Source organism: Salmo salar, chromosome 12 (genome assembly GCF_965601325.2).
Source record: "Salmo salar chromosome 12, fSalSal1, whole genome shotgun sequence".
Lineage (NCBI taxonomy): Eukaryota > Metazoa > Chordata > Actinopteri > Salmoniformes > Salmonidae > Salmo > Salmo salar.
In genome coordinates this window covers 47,912,766-47,935,151 of record NC_138302.1, presented here as the reverse complement: position 1 = coordinate 47,935,151, position 22,386 = coordinate 47,912,766, and the positions used below count along the sequence as shown (strand labels likewise).

The following is a 22,386-nucleotide window of genomic DNA, read 5'->3' as shown; positions in this document are numbered from 1 at the left end:
TGTGTATCTGACTGTGCAATCGACAGTGCTCGTACAGTATTCTTCACTATAGACCATCACAGTTGTGTTACTAGCATTTATGTGCCACTCTCTTGGTTATTGTCCTTAACGAGCATTCTCAATCTTCTATGTGATCCTAAAAATGCACACAATTCAACACAAACCCATGAATTCCAAATCATTCATTCGGCACGTTCTCAATAAATCCCACTCTGGACTGATGATGTCGTCTGTCTGGGGGCCTTAACAACCTGCCAGCTATCAGGTGTTCGAGACAGCCATTTTCTCCTCGGGGGACACTCACTGTCATGGGCCTCTGTTAAGTGCACAGCCCCCCTCCTATTAAACACAATGCTACATAGCTAGTGTTTACATTATTGGGACTTAGACTAATTCATCATAGTCCTCTTAAGGCCTGTTTAAGAGGCTGGTGTTGAAGAGAGATGGAGCCGATGTCCGGTATCATGGCTGGTTAGCAGTTACTGTAGCTTAGCCTGTTTGGTTTATGGGTGTTGTGTGTTTGTGTGCTGCCCCAATGTGTACACATTTCTTTGTTGGCTAGCTGTTAGCATTTAGCTCTGCATTTTGGGTTTTATCAGTGTTGTGTATTGCCCCACACTGACACATTTCTTTGTTGCTATCGTTTATCAGTTACCTGTGTGTGTTGGCACTATGGTTGTTGTGGGTTTGTGTGTTGCCTCACGCTATAGCATTTCTTTGTTGGCTAGCGGTTTGCGTATAGCTGTGCATTTTGGATTTGTGGGTGTTGTGTGTTTGTGTTGCCCCATGCTCACTCTTAATTCTTCATTGGCTAGCATTTAGCACTTCATTTTGAGTATATTGGTGTTGTGTGTTGGCCTATGCTCATTCGATTCTTTGTTGGCTATTTAGTCATGTCAGGAAAGGAAACGTTAAAAAAAGTTTAATTGTTATGAGCAATTGTGTTGCTTTTTTTAATGTAAACTATATTGACAAAATGACAACTATTGTACAGTCATGTTCAGTTATACTCTGGGATTAAAGGAATTACACATTGGGTTGCATCCCCCAAGCTGTGTCTGACAAGTTACTCTGCGTTACTTCGCTGAATCCAATAAAGTGTCACTTTTCTTTGAGACTGCATTATTTGAAATAAAATATTTTCCTTTTTATAAAAATGGATTCACATTATAGTCGATTGCATTGGACTGCTATTGCATTTCACTGCTTGCTTTTCACACTGCACCCAGGTCAGTCAAAATGTTTTTACAAGCGTTTCGCTATGAAGTCCAAAATGGCACCCTATTCCTTTTATAATACACTACATTTCAACATGGCTCATAGGTCTTTGGTCAAAAGTAGTGCACTAGGGAATAGGGTGCCATTTAGCATGCACCCCTTTTCTCCTGTACATTCTTTTTGTGCGTCTTTGTCACCAGCATGTGACTGACAAGAAAAGAGTTGCACAGCAAGCCCTGATTGGTCCGTGGACATTTTCTCACGTCGTGGTTAAATATACATGTATCTCACTGCATAGCAATCTGGAACCCTGCCCTTGAGAGTGTGTGTGTGTGTGTGTGTGTGTGTGTGTGTGTGTGTGTGTGTGTGTGTGTGTGTGTGTGTGTGTGTGTGTGTGTGTGTGTGTGTGTGTGTGTGTGTGTGTGTGTGTGTGTGTGTGTGTGTGGTGTGTGTGTGAATGAGAGAGAGAGAGAGAGAGAGAGAGAGAGAGAGAGAGAGAGAGAGAGAGAGAGAGAGAGAGAGAGAGAGAGAGAGAGAGAGAGAGAGAGAGAGAGAGAGAGAGAGAGAGAGAGAGAGAGAGAGAGAGAGAGAGTGAGTTATATTTATTATTGTGATATTTGTTCTGGACTGCTGCACTGTGTTTACCCCCCTCGCATGGTAATCCACATCAGAGACTTTCAACTCATTAGAACATTGTATGCATCACATTGGGTAAACCCATTAACTATTGCACTGACTACTGTACACAATACACATCTGGTTGAATTACATACAGATTTCACACAACAAATTGATTTCTCAACCACTCACCAACTCACTATACCAGAAACAAATGTGCTATCTAGAACCTAAAAGGGTTATTTGGCTGTCCCCAAAGGAGAACCCTTTGAATAACAATTTTTGATTCCAGGTAGAAAACCCTTTTGGGTTCCATGTAGAACGCTTTCCACAGAGTGTTACCTGGAACCCTAAAGGGTTCTCAATGGAACCAAAAAAGGATCTATCAGGAACCAAAAAGGGTTCTCCTATAGGGACAGCCAGTTGTATCATCACTGATGTATGTTTCTTATTGTTGTCAGACTATTTACTGTAGCAGTGTTTCGCCTAGGATTTCTACACAGTTTCAAACCTAGTTTCCTGCAATTTTACACATTTTGCCATGGCTTATGCCGTGTTCTTATGCTTTCTGAGTGAATCAAACATTATAACAAAATCAATGGGCGCCCCATGTCTTGACACTGGGAATTTTAGATTGTCCTTGACTGTCTACTTTTTATTTTTGGATTGTTAGTAAAACATGTATAGCTCCATTATGGTTTCTACATAAATTATATCTGGTTTTAGTCATTTAAGATTACACTGAAACGTTTTACCATCCCAAAAATTATAGGGAAAAAAAGAGAGAGAGAATCTGCTCATGGGATGTCCCGCTGCCTCGGTGGTTGCAGCGTAAAGCCCGCTGAGGCGAACACTCCACTGGCAGGCAGGGCCTTGTTGTGAGTCATTAGATTCCCAAGTACCCAGGCTCCAGAGCTGCAGTGCCAACCCTCCTGCAGCGTGTGTTTTCCCACACAAACATTGGGGAAGGGAGAGAGAGTCTCCAAACTGCGTGGGGACTGGGGATATAGTTACTCTCACTACACATGAGTCTTAAATGGCACCTTATTCCCCATTAGTGCACTACTTAAAACAACTATTCAAAGTAGTTAACAATATAGGGAATACTTTGCCATTTGGAACGCAATCAAGGATGCTGTATGGGACAATTTCAACATGGCTGCCAATGCCAAAACTTAGATAGGGGTTTATGTGTAGACATCAATACGGAGTGGATGCTTGTGCTTGATGACAATCTACCCAGATCCCAATTGCTTTATCGCAAAATTCTGCTGACCTCTTGCATCTGTGTGATGCAGATGTATTGTAGGCTGCATGCCTCAAGCCATGCAATAACCATGATCATTCAAGAGATGGGTTTATGGAGTGAAAACATGTTCAAAGTAGATTTTTTTCTCTCTCTCTCTCTCTCTCTCTCTCTCTCGCTCTCTCTCTCGCTCTACAGAGCAGATACGGTGTATCAGGCGACCACAGCGTTCGACTCTACAGCTCCCTGCCCATGCGCCCTAACCCCGACGGGAAGAGACTGCCCTCTGCTGGGGTGAGAGAACGCTCCCCTTATCCCCCACCTTACCACTCCACCCCCCTTACTGCCCTCCCCACACTTCACCCCTATTAGGGACACAGTTAGTACACAGTTATACCCTACAGTAGTGACATCCATAAGAAGCCAGTGATGTGGCACCACGAGACTGATTGGGTGGTTTTGTGGTCTTCAACTGGTAGCATCTTGTGTTTTTGTATGTGTGACTGACAAAAACACATTCCCCACAAGATATTGTACTGTGCTAAACATTCTATACACTCTCCCTATGGAGATGTGCTTCAGGACCCATATGCACTAACTGTCTCAGAATAGGAAGGCTAATCTAGGATGGGTTCAGCCTTTTACATCACAATTAATAAGAGTGGGGAGCTGATCCCAGTTCATCCACTACCTGCCCAGATCAGCTCTAGACCACTTGAACTCTGTTTGTCCCTAAGTAACCATCAGTAGCTCAACTCATACACACTGAGGATCTTAAAGGACAAATCCACCCAAAACCACTCATTCCTTTAATTTACAGTGTTAAATAACACTAATATGTGAGAATAATTTTTTTGTGAACAAATGCTTCATTTTGGTGTTATAATAAGGTTGGTAGCTACATGGAAAATCATTATGGTAATCTGTTGCAGCTCAAGTTGACTGCAAAATCCACAATGCAATGCTCTCTCTATGGGCTGGCTGGCTGGCTAGCTAGCTAACTAGCAAACGTACCTACACACAATAATACCAAAGACAATATCAGTATGTAACGTAGCTAGTAGCTGTAAAATCGCCTAAACAAACTGCACTATCAATTTAGGAGTCTACAGTCTCACCATGTTCAACCTGCAGATCGATGTGCCTCTCAGAGTGGGGTCTAACATTCACAAAGGCAGATATACTTTTGAGGAGATGGGAAACGTTGCCCGTGCTACGTCAATGGGCTGTGCGGTGAATTCTGGCCGATTCGGGGACAAGGAGTGAATGGGAGTCTATTGGGCGCTAGCTCAAAAACCCAACATTTGCACGTATTTTGTCAAAAAGAAGTACAACATCACAAATATTTTCCGAGATATGAGATAATTAACTTGCTATCTGTATTATTGTCTAGCTTAGGAATCGTGACATTACGTACTTTCGTGGGAAAATAGGCACGTTTCTCGACATATACACTGACTTTGAGAAGGGATTGCGTGACGATTAGCTTAGCAACTGCGTGACGCAGCATGAGAACGTGAACGCGATTGGTCTACAGTCTGCTGGGTGGGGGCGTTATACATTCCTTCATTCATTGGATTCCTATTTCCTTTCTATATATCTCTGGCATCTGCACCATGCAATGCACCCTGGTTTAAAGAGGCAGACAAATAGGAAAAATGTGCTAGATCCTCCGTTAAATTAGAAATGTATCGAGCTAGGAATATCGCAGAAATGTGATCAATGGCTCCTTTGAGAGAAGACATCCTCCTGAGTTGTGATATCGGCCAATATTGAAGTCTGACATGTACGGTAGAGGTTTTTGCAATCTAAAAGTCGTATTGCTATTAACTTCCAATATAGTGAGAGCGACTTTATCACAGACTCGAGACTCCACCCATTTTACTTGTGATAAAGTACAGTGGGTTAGCCAGTGCCTACATAACCATAACACCATCTTACCACTGAACCAAAGGGAATCACACCCCCATCGTTTGCATTGACTGTAGTGCAGTCAATATAGGCTATATTTGTATACATCTATCTTTGTACACATCTATCTTTGTGGTATCTATCTTTGCGCATATCTATCTTCTATAATAGATCATTAGCAATGCAGTCCTCGCTTTATAGCTACAGTTGGCAGGTGAACTGCGATTGAGAAATATAGATAACCTTTGGTGGTAGCCGCCTCGCCTCAATATAACCCCAATGTAACAATAATTTCACACTCGATTTAACTACCTATTCAATTACATGAATCCAATAACAGTTTTGTGAATGTGTATGAGGGGATGGGGGGTTGAGGGCAAGAACTGACAGGTCGTTGAAAGGTGATACTGAGTTCATTGCACAGAGCCTAATGGTGCATTGACAATATCTTCATTTGACATTGAATTCACCTTTGTTGACAATTCAATTGAATATTCACCAACCTTTTATGTTGATTAGATGTTGATTTGATGTTACGTCAGGTTTTTTGCCCGTGGTGGGGTTGACTTTGACGAAATGACAGCAAGTCAACCTTTTTGTTTACGAAACCTGGAGAGCAGCCTAAGTCTGGAGGGGGAAAAAAGCTATTTCTCATTATTAAAAAAATCGAAACCTGACTAGCAATTTCTTTATTTTATCCATTTATGTACCGAAGGACGAACATTTAAGAACAATGCATGAGAGAGATTTTAATTTCATATGTCTTTTCTTCCACACTAAATCAAGCTTTTCTTTCTGAATTATCTCTCACTGCTCAGCTTCAAGGCTCAGTGGTGAACAGTGCAATATTGTTGGCGGGATCCTTTTTTAATTACAATAAAGATTGTATTGATATTTCCGACCACATGTCCTAAATCATTTATCAACTGGAAGACTGCTAACAAAGTATTTCTAAGAAAGCCATCCGGTTTCAGGGCCAAGAATCATACGTTATCTAAAGTGAATATTGTAAATGGTCCTCTGTGGAGAGCCCACGTACAAATCATCCTAATGACCTACTTGTCAGGGGGGCTGGAGGTAGTAAAGATATAGATCCACTTTCATTTGACGCTCTGTCGCTAGAATTAATAGGTACAGGCTAAATCTGAACATCGAAATTGTTTATAAAAGGGTGAGGGAGCGAGGGAAACAGGAATCGTTTCCTAAACATTCAACTAGCCCGGGTTTCAACAGCCGATGAGCTTGTACTTCTGATGATAGTATCTTGTGTTGTCTAAAACCATTCCACGAAACATCATAGTTTACTTTTATTCACATGTAGAGTTATTCAAATGAAAAAGCCACACCAAAAAAAACGACTCAAAACGGCATGCTATGTTTTGTCTTTTTATTTTATTTTGTCTGTTACTCCTGTCTTTGAAGTATTGCTACCAAACTGTAACTGCATGGAGAGTGCAACCACTTAACAGTGTGAAGGAAGCCAGACATTTTTCCATTGTACTTATCAGGTGTTGTGGTGAGAACAGTACTTTCAGGGTGCAGTAAGTTTGCAGCCCCGTTCATTTCCCCTCCTTGCTCTCTATCTCTCCATCTTCCTCTCTCTACCAGGGGTTCAGTTAATTGTGGGTTTTGCGCTGCTTCCGCCCTCCCCCTCAGCCCCCTTTTCAGCCAAAATAACCTCACTCAACTCAACTCGTGCTCTTCACCTTTCTCCTTCCTGTCAAGGTGCACAGAGCCCCCACCTCCCTCCTCCTCCGCCCACCCCCACCCCCCATTCTTTCAATGTCTTTTTATTGTTCCTAAATCTGGCGTTCTTGTTATTTTTTCAACCACCAGCAGGAGGGCATGACCTTAGGGTTGGGTTGTGTTGCTAACCTCGCGCTTGCTTACATGGGAGGTGACGCTTGAATGGTGGTGGTGTTGACCTTAACCTAACGAAGACCTATTGTTGCCCTCACTAATGACACTACTACTACTACTGCAGTGTCAGCTATCATTTGCCCAAGGTGTTGGTTGGGTTCACTTTGTAAGACAGTTGAACTAAGCTCATGAGCATTTATAAGTTATAGTCTTCAAGAATCATTGGCTATGCATTTAGTGGCTACTTTATTAGGTACACCACAGTGAGTAAGTTTACATACACAGTAATAATTTGATATTAAACTGATTATGGAATGTAGGCAGATTATGCAACAGTCGTGTAAACACCTTATCTTAATCAGCGTAAGGTCAAAATCGAAGTAAGCATTCGCAGATTAAACACCTGGTTTTCTGAGCGATCTTTTGAATTATTAGGACATGGAACACCTTAATCGGCGTTTCAGCTGTGTATTTGATCTACGCATGTGCTAGCTCCAACCGAGGGAAGGGAGTAAAAATACGTAAGTACAAATCCTTTAAAGTATTACTTAATTCGTTTTTGGGGGTATCTGTACATTACTATTTATATTTTTGACAACTTTTACTTTTACTCCACTACATTCCTAAAGAAAATAATACTCTATACATTTTCCCTGACACCCAAAAGTGCTCGTTATATGTTGAATGCTTAGCAGGACAGGAAAATGGTCCAATTCATGCACTTATCAAGAGAACATCCCTGGTCATCCCTACTGCTTCTGATCTGGTGGACTCAATAAACACAAATACTTGGCTAGCTGTACATTTTAAAAACAAGAAAATTGTGCCGTCTGGTTTGCTTAATATAAGGAATTTGAAGTGATTTATATTTTTACTTTTGATACTTAAATATATTTAAAACCAAATACTTTTAGACATTTACTCAAGTAGTATTTTATTGGGTGACTTTCACTTTTACTTGAGTAATTTTCTATTAAGGTACAGTATCTTTACCTTTACTCAAGTATGACAATTGGGTACTTTTTTCCACCACTGCAAACTTTATATGTCCAAACTCAAAATCAAATATGCTTCCCAAAAATAGCATGGTAGCTGTGGTAGGACATTTATTTTGATTGCTGATTTCTGCGTTTATTAGCAGTCCTGTGAGTGAAAACAGCACGTTGATGAGAGGTCGAAGGAGAATAGCAAGAATCATGCAAGCTACAGTACCTTGCAAAAAGTATTCACCCCCCTTGGCGTTTTTTCCTATTTTGTTGCATTACAACCTGTAATTTAAATGGATTTTATTTGGATTTCATGTTGTGGATATACACAAAATAGTCCGAATTGGTGAAGTGAAAAGAAAAAAATTACTTGTTTCAAAAAATTCCCAAAAATTCAAAATGGAAAAGTGGTGTGTGCATATGTGTTCACCCCCTTTGCTATGAAGCCCCTAAATTACATCTGGTGCAACAAATTACCTTCAGAAGTTACATATTTAGTTAAATAAAGTCCACCTGTGTGCAATCTAAGTGTCACATGATCTGTCACATGATCACAGTATATATACACCTATTCTGAAAGGCCCCAGAGTCTGCAACACCACTAAGCAAGGAGCACCACCAAGCAAGCAGCACCATGAAGTCTAAGGAGCTCTCCAAACAGGTCAGGGACAAAGTTGTGAAGAAGTACAGATCAGGGTTGGGTTATAAAAAATTTACAAAACTTAGAACATCCCACGGAGCATCATTAAATCCATTATTAAAAATGGAAAGAATATGGCACCACAACAAACGTGCCAAGAGAGGGCTACCCACCAAAACTCACGGACCAGGCAAGGAGGGCATTAATCAGAGAGGCAACAAAGAGACCAAAGATAACCCTGAAGGAGCTGCAAAGCTCCACAGAGGAGATTGGAGTATCTGTCCATAGGACCACTTTAAGCCGTACACTCCACAGAGCTGGGCTATACGGAAGAGTGCTCAGAAAAAAATAAGCAAACATCTTTGGTGTTCGCCAAAAGGCATGTGAGAGACTCCCCAAACATATGGAAGAAGGTACTCTGGTCAGATGAGACTAAAATTGAGCTTTTTGGCCATCAAGGAAAACGCTATGTCTGGTGCAAACCCAACACCTCTCATCACCCCGAGAACAACATCTCCACAGTGAAGCATGGTGGTGGCAGCATCATGCTATGGGGATGTTTTTCATCGGCAGGGACTGGGAAACTGGTCAGAATTGAAGGACTGATGGATGGCGCTAAATACAGGGAAATTCTTGAGGGAAACCTGTTTCAGTCTTCCAGAGATTTGAGACTGGGACAGAGGTTCACCTTCCAGCAGGACAATGACTCTAAGCATACTGCTAAAACAACACTTGAGTGGTTTAAGGGGAAACATTTAAATGTCTTGGAATGGCCTGGTCAAAGCCCAGACCTCAATCCAATTGAGAATCTGTGGTATGACTTGAAGATTGCAGTACAGCAGCGGAACCCATCCAACTTGAAGGAGCTGGAGCAGTTTTGCCTTGAAGAATGGGCAAAAATCCCAGTGGCTAGATGTGCCAAGCTTATAGAGACATACTCCAAGAGACTTGCAGCTGTAATTGCTGTAAAAGGTGGCTCTACAAAGTATTGACTTTGGGGGGGAATAGTTATGCACGCTCAAGTTTTCTGTTTTTTTTGTCTTATTTGTTTGTTTCACAATAAAAATTATTTAGCATCTTCAAAGTGGTAGGCATGTTGTGTAAATCAAATGATTCAAACCCCACACAAAATGTATTTTAATTCCAGGGTGTAAGGCAACAAAATAGGAAAAATGCCAGGGGGGGGGGGGGGGGGTGAATACTTTCGGCAGCCACTGTAACAGGTAGGCCACAAGCAAATAACGACGCAGTACAACAGTGGTGTGCAGAGTGACATCTCGGAACGCACAACTAGACGGTCCTTGTCACGGATGGGCTATTGGAGTAGACGACCACACCTGGTTCCACTCCTATCAGCTAAAAACAAGAACAAGCAGCTCCAGTGGGCATGCGATGACCAACACTGGACAATTGAGGAGTGGAAAAACATTGCCTGCTCCGGCGAATCCCAGTTCCTGCTGCTTCATACTGATAGCAGAGTCAGGATTTGGCGTAATCTAATGTTAATCGTACTAAACTCAGCAAAAAATAAACGTCCCTTTTTCAGGACCCTGTCTTTCAAAGATAATTAATAAAAATCCAAATAACTTCACAGTTCTTCATTGTAAAGGGTTTAAACACTGTTTCCCATGCTTGTTCAATGAACCATAAACAATTAATAAACGTGGACCTGTGGAACGGTCATTAAGACACTAACAGTTTACAGACGGTTGGCAATTAAGGTCACAGTTATGAAAACTTAGGACACTAAAGAAGCCTTTCTACTGACTCAGAAAAACACCAAAAGAAAGATGCCCAGGGTCCCTACTCATCTGCGTGAATGTGCCTTAGGCATGCTGCAAGAGGACTGCAGATGTGGACAGGGCAATAAATTGCCATGTCCGTACTGTGAGACGCCTAAGACAGCGCTACAGGGAGACAGGATGGACAGCTGATTGTCCTCGCAGTGGCAGACCACGTGTAACAACACCTGCACAGGATCGGTACATCCGAACATCACAACCTGCGGGACAGGTACAGGATGGCAACAACTGCCAAGTTACACCAGGAACGCAAAATCCCTCCATCAGTGCTCAGACTGTCCGCAATAGGCTGAGCGAGGCTGGACTGAGGGCTTGTAGGCCTGTTGTAAGGCAGGTCCTCATCAGACATCACCGGAAACAACGTTGCCTATGGGCACAAACCCACCGTCGCAGGACCAGACAGGACTGGCAAAAAGTGCTCTTCAGTAACGATTCGCGGTTTTGTCTCAGCAGGGGTGATGGTTGGATTTGTGTTTATCGCCGAAGGAATGAGCATTACACTGAGGCCTGTACTCTGGAGCGGGATTGATTTGGAGTTGGATGGTCCGTCATGGTCTGGTGTGTCACAGCATCATCGGACTGAGCTTGTTGTCATTGCAGGCAATCTCGACGCTGTGTGTTACAGGGAAGACATCCTCCTCCCTCATGTGGTACCCTTCCTGCAGGCTCATCCTGACATGACCCTCCAGCATGACAATGCCACCAGCCATACTGCTCGTTCTGTGCGTGATTTCCTACAAGACAGGAATGTCAGTGTTCTGCCATGGCCAGTGAAGAGTCCAGATCTCAATCACATTGAGCATGTCTGGGACCTGTTGAATCGGAGGGTGAGGGCTAGGGCCATTCCCCCCAGAAATGTCCGGGAACTTGCAGGTTCCTTGGTGGAAGAGTGGGGTAACATCTCACAGCAAGAACCGGCAAATATGGTGCAGTCCATGAGCAGGAGATGCACTGCAATACTTAATGCAGCTGGTGGCCACACCAGATACTGACTGTTACTTTTGATTTTGACCCCCCCTTTGTTCAGGGACACATTATTACATTTCTGTTAGTCACATGTTTGTGGAACTTGTTCAGTTTATGTCTCAGTTGTTAAATCTTGTTATATTCATACAAATATTTACACATGTTAAGTTTTCTGAAAATAAACGCAGTTGACAGTGCTCTAGATAAAGCGCGTCCAAGTGCAGGCATGCAATTACTCTCACTGCCACCTGCAGCGACATTGTGCCAAAAGTCCAAGGTTACAGATTGTGCCTTTAATGGGGTTGAACAACATGTATTCACAGTATGTCTCAAAGAATGTCAAATGAATGAGGCATCACAGGGATTGTGGAATAAGTCACAGTTATGGATGAGGGAGAAAAGAAACAGCAACACAGAATTCTTAATGGGAAAATTAAGTATTTTATAACTTAGATGGTTCTTTACCCTGAAAGTAGCTACTGCTGGCTTAAATTAGCTGAATATTATAGTGTCAGTTTAAAGAAAACCAAACCATGGATTACAGTTTCTCATGGCTCATAGACTACTTTTAGGGTGAGGAACCATTTAACATCAAGTTGTTAAATATACTGAACTTCATCTTTAATAATGCCCATAGAACAGCACACAGTGCTGACCACAACAGTGCTAGTCAGTCTGAGTGGCCAACAATCCTTATCTGTAGCAGAGACAACAGTCCACAGCATGTGTATGTGTCCCAAATGGCACCCTATTCTCTATTTCGTGCACTACTTTCGACCAGGACCTATAGCGATCTGGTCTAAAGTAGTGCACTAAAGAAGGAATTGGGTGCCATTTGGGACAATGGAAATGCCTCTGCCTCAATACAGTATAACACAGTAGCTCAGTGTGCAACATACATGGCCATTGTTTCCCTGCTCCGGGTAGTGTTAAAATCACCACTGTGTGGTGGGAGTCTTACTACTGTTTTGGTGTTGTTGTTTTAGCTTCTCTAATTCTGACAGGTTAAAGGGCTCATTGTCTTCAACTGGGATGACAGGTTATTTTCAGGATAAAAAACTGGTTTCTCTCGTTCTTTCTTTTCATGGTTGATTTGGAGAACTTCCATAGTCAATTATGTAGAGAGTGAGAGATGGAGTGTGCTCCAACTGCCATATTTTGGTGTGCCATATTAATATTACATGAGGACTATTCTGTACAGAATATCTAAGAGACCGCCTATTAGAGCCAGCAGAGGAAGAATACCATATGGTGTGTGTGTGTGTGTGTGTGGTGTGTGTGTGTGTGTGTGTGTGTGTGTGTGTGTGTGTGTGTGTGTGTGTGTGTGTGTGTGTGTGTGTGTGTGTGTGTGTGTGTGTGTGTGTGTGTCTGTGAGAGAGACTGAGAGTGTGTGTGTGTGTGCATGTGTGTTTGTTTCTGTGCACACTGGTGATCCTAGGAGGTTGTCGTTATAATTAATATTATCCAGATTTATTTTGGTGTCATAATAAGAATGAATCATTTTTGTTTGTTTTTGTTTAATATCGTTGTGTTTGTTTATCTCAATGTAGTTCAGATGGCGCATCCATCTTTGTTTCCAACGCAGCATGAGTGCAACTCTATGGTAATTGGCGTAGAATGGAAAATGTCACTAAACAAACAAACAAAATCATATGCAAACAGATACTATCCGTAAATAAGTGAACAGAGTGATGTTTTTTTCTCTCTCTCCATTCGAATCGGCAGAACCAAACAATCTTGTTTAGGATCATGAAAATAATTACGCTCTACCATAAAAATAGTGATATATAAAGGATTTGTCACAGCGTCACTATATTTGCTGTTTGGATTAAGATCAATGGTATACAGTATATACAGTTGCTGTCAACACTACAGTCCTCCTTGGTTAAGACAATTCCTCCGAGTTTTCTTGGTGTTAAGACATGTCCTCCGACTTTTCTTGGGGTTTGGTATGGATGGGGAGGTCGTAGTGGCTCTTTCGGTGGTAATACTGAACCGGCTTCAGTAGCTTAGCAATAGCATAGCATCACAGACCTGGGTTCAAATACTACTTAAAATAATTGTATATACTTTATCTGTACTTGATTACGATTGCATGGCTTAATGGACCAATTAAATAATCCCAAAACTGCAAACCCCACCCATCCGCCCCTCCAGGCAGACTAGAGCAAAGGCTTACAGTATTTGAAATACTTCTAACACTATTCGAGCCCAGGTCTGCATCACACAGAAAGCACCACAGTGCTTTAAAGAGATCCCAACACCACAGTAAGACACATTAAACTGACTATCGGAAGCTAGCGGAAGCTAGCAGAAGAGCCATACCAGTGTTCCCAGTCAATCCCCCCTAGTAGAGCCAGCCAAACATTGAAATCCCAGCACAGTAGGCTACAGAGAGGCTGGTGTTTTGGGCCATGTGTCTGACAAGCACTTCAATGACTTTACAGCACCAGCTGGAATTTTTTTAAGAAGTCTTTAAGCGCGATTCTCCTCAGTAATATCATTGCTCACGCCTCAAAGACTCTGGATTAAGGCCCACTTTCCGCCACTGAAATGTAACAAACGTGTGAAAAAACATCACAGCCAAAACCATGCAGCCAGGAGAGAGGAAGAGAGATGGAGAGGGAAAGACAGATGGAGAAAGAGAGAGCTACAGAGAGAAGGAGTACATGGGGAGATGGATAGAAAGAGAGAGGGAAAGGGAGAGGGAGAGGAGAGAAAGGAAATTGGATAAGTGAGAAAGCGGGAGAACGGGAGAATGAAAGACTGAGAGAGGGGATAGGGAGAGATGGAGAGCGAGATGGATAGATAGAGAGAGAGAGAGAATAGGAAGGATAGAGAAAGAGAGAGAGCGAGCTGAGAGGTGCCCGACACCTCCCCCTCTGCCAGATGTATTAATGTAGTCGGCTTTCTCTGAAATTCAAATGGCAAGAAAAGGAGAGAGAAAAAAATGAAAAGCAGCAACCCGTAGCAAAGAGATGGGGGGGGGGGGGGGGGGGGGTGCATACTGCTCCGAAAAGACCTGCCATCTATCTATTAGTGCTCTGTAAATATTACATGAGCTCCACATTCACTCACTTGTTTGGCATTACTTCCACTGGATGGGTATATTATTTTAGAAACTGTGCCTTGTTTATAATGATACGTGACCTAGTTCCAGGCAGCTAGCTAGCTAGCCCTCTCTCTCTCTCTCTCTCTCTCTCTCTCTCTCTCTCTCTCTCTCTCTCTCTCTCTCTCTCTCTCTCTCTCTCTCTCTCTCTCTCTCTCTCTCTCTCTCTGTGAGATCTCAAATGGCTGTCCCTGCTGAACAATTACAACGCAAAAGAAACCCAAATGGAGATGTTTGTAGAAAACAACATGTGTGTAATTAAGGCTTAATGAGTCCTTGTCAGGGTGGAATGTGCAATTAGATTGGTAATAGAACATTCGGCCTGATTGCCAGGCAGCGATGTCTGCTGGATGAGAAATAATCAGCAGCGCTGCGGCATTGAATGCAAAATGATGAGGCCTATTGATAAGAGAGGGAAGAGAGTGCAGTACTGTAGGATACATTTCCATGTAAATGTAGGAGTGTTAGGTAAGACAAGAGTGCTATGTATGTATTGAGAAAGGTTGTGTTGTACAGCATAAGGCTTTGAAATTATAATACTGTGTTGATGCTTTGGAAAACTGGTGAACATGTAGAGAGTGTGGGACAGTTCCGTTGTAGACCTTTCATTTGAAGTGCATTTTGATGGTACACAGTGCACTAGTGATTCATTTATTTTGTAGGTGTTTTTTTTTTCTTCATGTATCTAATTAGCATTTTGAGCATTTCCATGCCACATACTGTATCATCTAATCGTTCTTCAAGATTGAATGTTAGATTTGTAACATAATAAGGTTGGGTGTTCGTGAATATTAGAACCATGTATTTTCTGTAGGTGATATATCACCTTAGAATAAAATTACATGATCAACCAACATCAAACAGATCGCTCAAAAAGATAATTATGTGAATGCCAGATGTTGATCTTGTTGCAGTCCTTGACTTCCTCTTCAAGTGATTGATGCCCCTTTTTTTTTTTTGTCAAAGTCATTCAAGCAAAAGAACAGGTATCTAAGTAACTTTTTCCCCTTTTCCCTCTCTCTCGCAATGACCCCTTAACGGTTTTTCCACTTGAGTTTTCTGAAATTGCGCTTTGCCTTGTAGACGGAGCAGAACAGTGCACAAAATAGGGTTTGGCTATTTCTTGACTATTCCCTTGAAGAGAGAGAGCCTTTGTTGCCTTCCTTTGGGACTGCCCTTGAAATTCTCCTATTGTGCCTTGCATGATAAAATGCAAGCTGGTTTAATAGATTTAATGGAATCCAAATGACACCCTATTCCCTATTTAGTGCACTACTTTTGACCATGGCCTATATAGGGTATTGGGTGCCATATAGGACACGGACTTGGTTTTGTGGCCTTTATATCAAGACACCAGTCCACCACAGTTCAGCCATGAGCACCCCTTCTGCGTAAATTAATGAAACACTCGATATACCTCAAAAAGCAGATTGCCATGCGCCTGATTGAAGTACGAGTGAAGGTTTTGTTTCGGACGCACGTTTGGTGTCAACGTTTTGACACACATTTCAACTGTCTGATCAATCTATTTGCACACAAATGACATTTTTATGGTAATTCTGTTTCAATTCTGTTTCCATTCCACCTGGTTTATGAGTCCGTGTTTCGAAGCGTAGGTGGGGTTCAAGGTTGATGATGTGTTATTTGCTTTGTTTCCACTGTGTCCAATTGAGCACAATGGCGTGATTGTGCTCGGCCATCTGTAACTCGACACCTACGCAGGGTCAGAGGTGAGATACACGTGCATTTTGCTTGGAAGCGATGCATTTCAACCCCATGGTCAAGTGTAATCCAGTAAACCACCAAACCTACTCAATAGCACCCATTCACATGGAGCACAGTACCTGCATTCCACAATAACTCATCATCCAGGTTTTCGAAACGTACTAATTTTCAACATAAAGGGGCCTATTTTCTTATTCTTTCTCGTAAAAAAGAAAAAGAAATCGCTCTCATTATGAGCCGAGCCAGTCGAGGTGTAATTTGAGGAACGACCGGCCTCTCGAAATCCCTCCATGTGACTGACAAGACAGTAAAAAGGAGCATTAAACCTAGATTAATATTATATCACCACACTGATAGTAGCAATTAAGCTCATCATAAGACAGAGAATGAGCGTCACCCGGGATCCATTGGACCGCATGGTTAAACACAATCCCCTGCCTAATGCAGCTATTTCTCCTATTTCTCTCCCAGTTTCTCGGTGCTTTACATGCTCACGCACGATTTGTGTTGATGTCTCTCTTTCTCTCTCTCCCATTTGGCCACGTTTGAATGTTTATCATCGGAGGGTTTTCTGCTGTTCCGATTCATTTCTTACCCCTTCAGTCGATAAAAAAACAATTATGTTCCTCCTCGGTGGAGTTGCGCGGCTCCACGTCTTAGTTTGGCGTAATGAAGACCATACTTCATCTGTATGGCGTTATCGCCAGGATGAATGGGACCGTAGGGTGGAACACACCTGGGTTCAAAGACTATTTAAAATCTTTCAGATACTTTCAGTGATTGCTTCAGCGTTGCCTGGAATGCCAACTGGGCAGGGTTGCACAGTTATGCGTGTTCTATTGGTTTCGTTGCGCTAGGCAAGCTAATCAAGCCCAGCTAAATGATTTCAGATAGTATTTGAACCCAGGTCTGGGATGGAAGGGATGTGGCAGTTCAGGTCTTTTATGGCAAAAAAAAATATGACAGTTGTATTTGTTATCTCTATTGGACATTGTCTTTGCATGTGGTGTTAAATAGGACACACGGTTCGCACAGATGTGTACAGTACACACACATATAGAAGAGCAAACAGCATATACAGGATTGCATAGAACACACACACACACACACACACACACACACACACACACACACACACACACACACACACACACACACACACACACACACACACACACAGCAGAGCAGAGAAAACATACTGCAGAGGGAACACACACAGTCAACTGATCCATATCTGCGTCATTGAAAACAGACCATCCTCTCAGACCTTCAGTGCTATCTGCCAGCCTCTGAATGCTCTAATGACCAGCATCCTGACACAGGTATTTTGACTGGTGCCTGTTCCCATTTGCACTTTGACTGACAGGCGATTAGTCACGTGCCCTGTGGAAAACCATGGAGTCACATTTTAGCCTCACGAAAGAGAGTCTGTCTAAAATGAAAACGTACGTGGCTGCCGCAGCTACATGTATGCACTGTATGATTGTGTAGCATTGTCTACATCACCTGGTTGGCAGCCATCTTGTTTAGCCTTTTTGCATTGGCTGCTTTGCTGTCCATGTATGCCATTTTGATGTCCTACTATAGATTATAATGCTCATTTGTGTCTGGGAACTGTGTGATAGGTTGTGTTCAACTGTTGTTCCATAACCTCAGTGCTAGTGTGCACTTCAAACTGACAGTGGCTTGGGTTTACACAAACAGCTGCCTATTTATAGCTACTCTCTCTATGTGCTTTTTAGCTCGGCAAACTGGAGTGCTTGGTGTCAAATGTGTATCAGTTGTTTGAACAAGCTCTCCCCCTCTCCTCACCATCACTGCTCTCCCCCTCTCCTCACCATCACCAAGCTTTATGTTGTTTCTCACTCACTCAATCTCTGTCTCTCCTCCCTAGAAACTATAGCTTTAAAATAAAATAGAATAACCTTCATCATATTGGGTTACTTTATATTATTCCATTACATTGATTACACGTGGGTAACACTTTACTTAAAGTATAGTTTACCCAAATTACAAACTTAAATATTGGTTTCCAGTCTATGGACAAGGTATGACAGCAAGCCATGCTTTGGTTTAATTTCCTTAGCACTGTTTCCACATTCTAACATTTTAGCATTTGTGGCACAAATCACATTTAAGTCATAGGACTGATAGAGTTGCAGTCGGAGGTTTACATACACTTAGGTTGGAGTCATTAAAACTCGTTTTTCAACCACTCCACAAAATTCCTGTTACCAAACTATAGTTTTGGCAAGTCGGTTAGGACATCTACTTTGTGCTTAACACAAGTAATTCTTCCAACAATTGTTTACAGACAGATTATTTCTCTTATAATTCACTGTGTCACAATTTCCATGGTTCAGACGTTTACATACACTAAGTTGACTGTGCCTTTAAACAGCTTGGAAAATTCCAGAAAATTATGTCATGGCTTTAGAAGCTTCTGATAGGCTAATTGACATAATTTGAGTCAATTGGAGGTGTACATGTGGATGTATTTCAAGGCCTACCTTCAAACTCAGTGCCTCTTTGCTTGACATCATGGGAAAATCAAAAGAAATCAGCCAAAAATTGTAGACATCCACAAGTCTGGTTCATCCTTGGGAGCAATTTCCAAATGCCTGAAGGTACCACGTTCATCTGTACAAACAATAGTACGCAAGTATAACCATCATGGGACCACGCAGCCGTCAAACCGCTCAGGAAGGAGACGCGTTCTGTCTCCTAGAGTTGAACGTACTTTGGTGCAAAAAGTGCAAAAGAATCCCAGAACAACAGCAAAAGACCTTGTGAAGATGCTGGAGGAAACAAGTACAAAGTATCGATATCAACAGTAAAACGAGTCCTATATCGACATAACCTGAAAGGCCGCTCAGCAAGGAAGAAGCCACTGCTCCAAAACCGCCATAAAAAAGCCAGACTACTGTTTGCAACTGCACATGGGGACAAAGAGCGTACTTTTTGGAGAAATGTCCTCTGGTCTGATGAAACACAAATAGAACTGTTTTGCCATAATGACCATTGTTATGTTTGGAGGAAAAAGGGGGAGTTTTGCAAGCCGAAGAACACCATCCCAACCGTGAAGCACAGGGGTGGCAGCATCATGTTGTGGCGGTGCTTTGCTGCAGGAGGGACTGGTGCACTTCACAAAATAGATGGCATCATGAGGGGGGAAAATGATGTGCATATATTGAAGCAACATCTCAAGACATCAGTCAGGAAGTTAAATCTTGGTCCCCAATGGGTCTTCCAAATGGACAATGACCCCAAGCACACATCCAAAGTTGTGGCAAAATGGCTTAAGGACAACAAAGTCAAGGTATTGGAGTGGCCATCACAAAGCCCTGACCTCAATCCTATGGAAAATGTGTGGGCAGAACTGAAAAAGCTTGGCAAGCAAGGATGCCTACAAACCTGACTCAGTTACACCAGCTCTGTCAGGAGGAATGGGCCAAAATTTACCCAACTTATTGTGGGAAGCTTGTGGAAGGCTACCCGAAAAGTTTGACCAAAGTTAAACAATTGAAAGGCAATGCTACCAAATACTAATTGAGTGTATGTAAACTTCTGACCCACTGGGAATGTGATGAAAGAAGTAAAAGCTGAAATAAATCATTCTCTCTACTATTATTCTGACATTTCATATTCTTAAAATAAAGTGATGATCCTACCTGACCTAAGACAGGGAAATTTTACTAGGATTAGATATCAGGAATTGTGAAAAACTGAGTTTAAATGTATTTGGCTTAGGTGTATGTAAACTTCCTGTATATAGATAAAAGACAACTTTAAATCATCCAGGTATAATTCGTTATGATGCGGCTATAATGCATTGTTAGACTTGTCATGACATATATATATATATACACTGCTCAAAAAAATAAAGGGAACACTTAAACAACACATCCTAGATATGAATGAAAGAAATAATCTTATTAAATACTTTTTTCTTTACATAGTTGAATGTGCTGACAACAAAATCACACAAAAATAATCAATGGAAATCCAATTTATCAACCCATGGAGGTCTGGATTTGGAGTCACACTCAAAATTAAAGTGGAAAACCACACTACAGGCTTATCCAACTTTGATGTAATGTCCTTAAAACAAGTCAAAATGAGGCTCAGTAGTGTGTGTGGCCTCCACGTGCCTGTATGACCTCCCTACAATGCCTGGGCATGCTCCTGATGAGGTGGCGGATGGTCTCCTGAGGGATCTCCTCCGACCTGGACTAAAGCATCCGCCAACTCCTGGACAGTCTGTGGTGCAACGTGGCGTTGGTGGATGGAGCGAGACATGATGTCCCAGATGTGCTCAATTGGATTCAGGTCTGGGGAACGGGCGGGCCAGTCCATAACATCAATGCCTTCCTCTTGCAGGAACTGCTGACACACTCCAGCCACATGAGGTCTAGCATTGTCTTGCATTAGGAGGAACCCAGGGCCAACCGCACCAGCATATGGTCTCACAAGGGGTCTGAGGATCTCATCTCGGTACCTAATGGCAGTCAGGCTACCTCTGGCGAGCACATGGAGGGCTGTGCGGCCCCCCAAAGAAATGCCACCCCACACCATGACTGACCCACCGCCAAACCGGTCATGCTGGAGGATGTTGCAGGCACCAGAACGTTCTCCACGGCGTCTCCAGACTCTGTCACGTCTGTCACGTGCTCAGTGTGAACCTGCTTTCATCTGTGAAGAGCACAGGGCGCCAGTGGCGAATTTGCCAATCTTGGTGTTCTCTGGCAAATGCCAAATGTCCTGCACGGTGTTGGGCTGTAAGCACAACCCCCACCTGTGGACATCGGGCCCTCATACCACACTCATGGAGTCTGTTTCTGACTGTTTGAGCAGACACATGCACATTTGTGGCCTGCTGGAGGTCATTTTGCAGGGCTCTGGCAGTGCTTCTCCTGCTCCTTCTTGCACAAAGGCGGAGGTAGCGGTCCTGCTGCTGGATTGTTGCCCTCCTACGACCTCCTCCACGTCTCCTGATGTACTGGCCTGTCTCCTGGTAGCGCCTCCATGCTCTGGACACTACGCTGACAGACACAGCAAACCTTCTTGCCACAGCTCGCATTGATGTGCCATCCTGGATGAGCTGCACTACCTGAGCCACTTGTGTGGGTTGTAGACTCCGTCTCATGTTACCACTAGAGTGAAAGCACCGCCAGCATTCAAAAGTGACCAAAACATCAGCCAGGAAGCATAGGAACTGAGAAGTGGTCTGTGGTCCCCACCTGCAGAACCACTCCTTTATTGGGGGTGTCTTGCTAATTGCCTATAATTTCCACCTGTTGTCTATTCCATTTGCACAACAGCATGTGAAATGTATTGTCAATCAGTGTTGCTTCCTAAGTGGACAGTTTGATTTCACAGAAGTGTGATTGACTTGGAGTTACATTGTGTTGTTTAAGTGTTCCCTTTATTTTTTTGAGCAGTATATATTTACAGTGCATTCGGAAAGTATTCAGACCCCTTCACTTTTTCCACATTTTGTTACGTTAAAGCCTTATTCTAATTTTATTTTAATTTTTTTTATAACAAATAAAAAACTGATATCACATTTACCTTATTATTCAGACCCTTTACTCAGTACTTTGTTGAAGCACCTTTGCCAGTGATTACAGCCTTGAGTCTTCTTGCGTATGGCGCACCTGAATTTGGAGAGTTTCTCCCATTCTTCTCTGCAGATCCTCTCAGGCTCTGTCAGGTTAGATGGGGAGCGTCGCTGCACAGCTATTTTCAGGTCTCACCAGAGATGTTAGATTGTGTTCAAGTCCATGCTCTGGCTGGGCCACTCAAGGACATTCAGAGACTTGTCCCAAAGCCACACTCGTGCATTGTCTTGGCTGTGTGCTTAGGGTTGTTGTCCTGTTGGAAGGTGAACCTTCACCCCATTCTGAGGTCCTGAGTGCTCTGGAGAAGGTTTTCATCAAGGATCTCTCTGTACTTTGCTCCATTCATCTTTCCCTCGATCCTGACTGGTTTCATCAGACCAGAGAATCTTGTTTCTCATGGACTGAGAGTCTTTAGGTTCCTTTTGCAATCTCCAAGCGGCCTGTCATGTACCTTTTACTGAGGTGTGGCTTCCGTCTGCCCACTCTACCATAAAGGCCTGATTGGTGGAGTGCTGAGAGATGGTTGTCCTTCTTGAAGGTTCTCCCATCTCCACAGAGGAGCTCTGTCAGAGTGCCTATTGGGTTCTTGGTCACCTAACTGACCAAGGCCCTTCTCCCTTGATTGCTCAGTTTGGCCAGGCAGCCAGCTCTAGGAAGAGTCTTGGTGGTTCCAAACTTCTTACT

At 42.8% G+C, this 22,386-nt stretch overlaps 1 protein-coding gene across 9 annotated transcripts in view; it reads left to right on the top strand.

Annotated features, from left to right (window-relative positions):
- Positions 1-22,386, top strand: part of LOC106565275 (TOX high mobility group box family member 2) — a 142,722-nt gene that overhangs the window by 46,438 nt on the left and 73,898 nt on the right. For 8 of the 9 annotated variants that reach the window (XM_045691419.2, XM_045691417.2, XM_082959009.1 and 5 more), the window contains one exon: positions 3,281-3,376. The exons of the other annotated variant lie outside the window; for it this stretch is intronic. In XM_045691419.2, coding sequence (XP_045547375.1) covers positions 3,281-3,376 — 96 coding nt within the window. The remainder of the gene's footprint in view (positions 1-3,280; positions 3,377-22,386) is intronic. 9 annotated transcript variants of the gene reach the window in all.